This window comes from Nothoprocta perdicaria, unplaced genomic scaffold, assembly GCF_003342845.1.
Source record: "Nothoprocta perdicaria isolate Ctin4 unplaced genomic scaffold, notPer1 scaffold_102, whole genome shotgun sequence".
Lineage (NCBI taxonomy): Eukaryota > Metazoa > Chordata > Aves > Tinamiformes > Tinamidae > Nothoprocta > Nothoprocta perdicaria.
This window is the reverse complement of record NW_020454117.1, coordinates 1369432-1373468: the sequence shown is the minus strand read 5'-3', so window position 1 is coordinate 1373468 and position 4037 is coordinate 1369432. Positions and strand designations below refer to the sequence as shown.

General features: G+C 42.5%; 1 protein-coding gene across 4 annotated transcripts in view; it reads left to right on the top strand.

Annotated features, from left to right (window-relative positions):
• Nucleotides 1-3378, top strand: part of BBX (BBX, HMG-box containing) — a 116189-nt gene extending 112811 nt beyond the window's left edge. For all 4 annotated transcript variants that reach the window (XM_026041813.1, XM_026041804.1, XM_026041822.1 and 1 more), the window contains one exon: nucleotides 70-3378. In XM_026041813.1, the coding sequence (XP_025897598.1) occupies nucleotides 70-157 (88 nt within the window). In that variant the 3' untranslated portion in view covers nucleotides 158-3378. The remainder of the gene's footprint in view (nucleotides 1-69) is intronic.
• Nucleotides 3379-4037: the final 659 nt, after the last annotated feature.

The following is a 4037-nucleotide window of genomic DNA, read 5'->3' as shown; positions in this document are numbered from 1 at the left end:
CCCTGGTGCGGCTCTGCAGCCCCGCTGGTGCGCGTGGTGACGGAGCCTCTTTCTCCTTCTCTCTTGCAGGAGCCAGAGGGCGCCGCCTCTGCCGCACGAGGGACAGCCCAACGACATGTCTCAGGCTCCAGTGCTGATCTCCTGCGCTGACCAGTGAAGCTCCACTCTATTGTAAAACATTGTGCTTTACCTAATATCCTAGCCTTGTCTTTACCAAGGGAAGCTAGTCAGTCCATGTGATGGAAACTATAGACTGCAAGCAAGTGCTTATTGCTCTGAGTGGCCCAGAATTCACTGGAAGCCAGACATTAGCAACTTGGGCCAGGTCCTCAAATCGGAACCCAGTGTGTGTAGGAGGGTGATGTTATTTGTCTCTTAATGAACAGAAACGGAATGATCCCAGAGCTCGCTTTCTGGCGAAGGCTTTTAAGCAGTAAATGGGTGGTTGATGTGGAAAAGGCTGCCTTCCTTTTACTGTAGCTCACACGGCGTCTCTTTTACCAACCAGAGAGTATGGCAACTAGTTTCGTATAATACCTAGTTATTCTAAATGAAAAGAGAAAAAATACAACAACAACAACAACAACACTGACGCACTGCACTAGTTATTATTAGATATTCTTAGTCATTTTTGTACATGAAGATTTAAGTTCTAAGATGGTTTATATTAATAGGTTATGCCTACGTTTATATTGTAGAATGAATTTAAAACCTGCTCCAGAGAACTCAAGGCAGCCTGGACAGATGTACCATTGTTAGCGGTGTTTGGGCAGCCATGTGGTCCAGATGTTCTGCACTTTTATATTTGCCACCGGAGTGGTAGAGTTTACTGGCAAAAATTTCTGACAGGCTATATTTGGGTTTTGTTTGTTTTTTAATTTAGCTTTGAGTAACCAGGATGATGTGCATTAGAAAAAGGAGTGGTGTATGGAAGAGAGAGATACTGCAGATGATTGACTTGTCTCTCATGCCTTGGAGGGTTCCTTTATTTTTGCATAGATTACCTGAGTGACTTGGTGAAATGTTCCTGTAAACAAAAAGTACTGCAAATATGTTGTTCAGAAGTGACCTTAGTATTATTTCACCATTCTGAAAAACCTGAAAACGTGGCTTTTCAATATGCATTCACACCGATAGACACACCTTTCACATGTGACAGGCGCTGGCATCATTGCAGTTACTATGCACAGTCTAAATTGGCTTCATAGGTTGCATGAAGGGCCAATTGCAGTTTGTGTCGGTGAAGTTGTACGCAGGTAAACGACGACTGAAGAGTAACGCGCGACTGAATTCAGACCACCAAACAGAGATTCATTTGCCAGTTTCTGTCTCTGCTTCTGTTGGATTTTTGTGTTTTGCTCTCATAGATACATCCCAAAAGCCGGGCCACGTGTATCACTTGGCCAGCTGCCTTCACTATCTTGACTTACACTATTGTACAACCAAGCATTGATTCCTACCGACAGACGCAAAATGATCACTAGTAATTAATCGAAAGCTACAAGTTCAACAGGGTACTTCTTCTATAGCACAAGATGTTTCCCTACTCTTTGCATTGTAGCACAACAATTTACCAAATTGGACTCCAGCAATAATTTTCTATTAGTCTTCGTCAAACTGGCTGAACTTTTGATAGTATTAGGTTGAGTTTGAAGTTCTTTGAATTAAGTCTTTAAATGATGAGAGTTTACATCGTTCTATCAGGCATTCTTATTTATACTTGACTGAACTGATAAAAGTGTTTTGGGGTTATTTTGTAACTAATTTGATGTAATAGCCATACGGACAGTAACTCTATTAACGCTTGCTAGGTTTTGCCTTTCGTTGTCGTAGCGAAGCGCAAGTCTTTGGTTCCTGGTTGAGAAATGACACACAACGTGCCACACGAGCTGTAACGGCGGCTGAAGGTCTCGCAAAAAGGCAGGTAGCATCAGTAGGACAGCACCATCAAGGATGCCTGTGTTGGAAGAAGGGAACAGCAGCAACAAAAGAACAATAAAATTTAAGAGCTAACGAGTCAGTGAAAAAAKGCTGTTTAAAAACCCAGGTAAATTCATGACCTAGAGCCCCCCTAGAATGCCATTGCCGTCTATGGCAGTATTTTTAATAAGATTTTATTAAGGTTTTTGTAAGTTATTTTAACAAGACAGGAAAAGCTTAAAGCGATAGGGTCACGGTGAGGTGGCTGTTGGAGTTTTGGACCACTTTATAATTAGCTGAAATCCAAATATGTTACAGTGCAGGCCGTTCACGTTGACAATGGTACTAACTTATTTCTCTAGAAACCCTTAGAGTAGATATATTTTTGTCAAAGCACCCCATCCTTCCTCAATTTAAATTTCAATATTGTTCCTGAAGATATTTCTGTATATTAATGGTACCTTTTTTAAAAGAAACAGAAAATTACTTTTTTCTATATGAATTAATATCTTACTTGATCTGCTTTTCCTTGACTTTCCCTTAGAGAGGGGGTAGGGTTGGGTCAGTTTACTGGATATGACTGTTTTCAGATACTTATAAACCTTTTTGTAGATATGCTTAATTTTTAAGCGATTAGGCACTGAGAGTAGCAGAAATCCTGCAAAGCTTTATAGTTCACTAGGCATTTGCCTTTGTTGGTTCTCCGAGTGATGTCTTGATTTCAGTAGCTAGAATTTTCCCTGAATCTACTAGAAGGGGTATCAGTATTTTCAGGTAACAAAATCTGTTAGCACAACAAAAAAAAAAATCAGACCAATATTTTACTGTATTGGGTTTCTTTTTTTTTTTTTTCCTTTTCTTTTCCTCTCGTGTTTGTTTGTTTTGTTTTAATTTTTATTAATTTCAGCTGCTTTCATTTTGGAAAATCATATTGCTATCGTGTGTACTGCAGTATACCAGCAAACACTGTTACCCGTTATCCACAAATGCCTCTAGAGAAGAAATTGTTGCACCTTATGTATATCTCAAGCAAACCAAAATATGATGCTTTTCTGCTTTGTTTATTCTGAATATGTTGTATCATACTTTACTGAACCCATTTTAACTTAGCTAAAGCTATCAATATTTATGCATTTCACATTATTTTCTGGATCTGAACCTGTGTATAAATCTTTCTTAAAAAAAAAAAAAGAAAAAGAAAAAAAAAAGCAATTATCGTAGTCCTCCTCTATGACTTATCCATGGGAGCGGGGAATCTTGTCTCAAGTGTAAAATGCAGTACTGTCCCAGTTTTCCTTGGCTTTTATTTATTTAGCGATCTTTGATATTTCACATATTGTTTTGAGGTATACAAAGTATATGATCGTAGCTGAAGCTACAGACATACGCAGCTGGGAGAAAATTACTGTAATGTCTTCTTAATTGTTCTAGTACTGTATACAGGTATGGGAAATGCGTTCTGCAGAGCATTTGAGATGCAGATTCTTATCCCCGCATTAGGTGATTTTTTTTCCAGATTGTTAGACCAAATCTACCGAAAACATGTATGGAGATTTACTTGCTGCTCTGAGTGTGGCAGTAGTTACCCCTTGAATGTGCTGTGATTTCAGAAATAGAGTATATTTATTTAAGATGACTGAATGCTCTTTTATACTAACCCGATATCCCAAAGTCGTGGGAAGCAGGAGACTTCTTGCGAGCCTGGTTTGTGTTTTCTGGCCTTGGCGCGCGACTCCCGCGGTGGCGGCCATGAGTGTTGGTGTTGGAAAGGGGCACGGGGCGCACGGGCGCGGGGGACGCGGCGCTCGCCTGCCCGCCTCCGCTGCCGCTGTGTGAGCGGGGCCTGCCTTGGTGGGCCCGGCCTGAGGAGCCGCCTTTGTGGGCCCAGCCTGAGGAGCCACCTTTGCAGGCCAGGCCCGAGGAGCCGCCTTTGCAGGCCCGGCCTGAGGAGCCGCCTGTGCAGGCCAGGCCCAAGGAGCTGCCTTTGCAGGCCCGGCCTGAGGAGCCACCTGTGCAGGCCAGGCCCAAGGAGCTGCCTTTGCAGGCCCGGCCTGAGGAGCCGCCTGTGCAGGCCAGGCCCAAGGAGCTGCCTTTGCAGGCCCGGCCTGAGGAGCTGC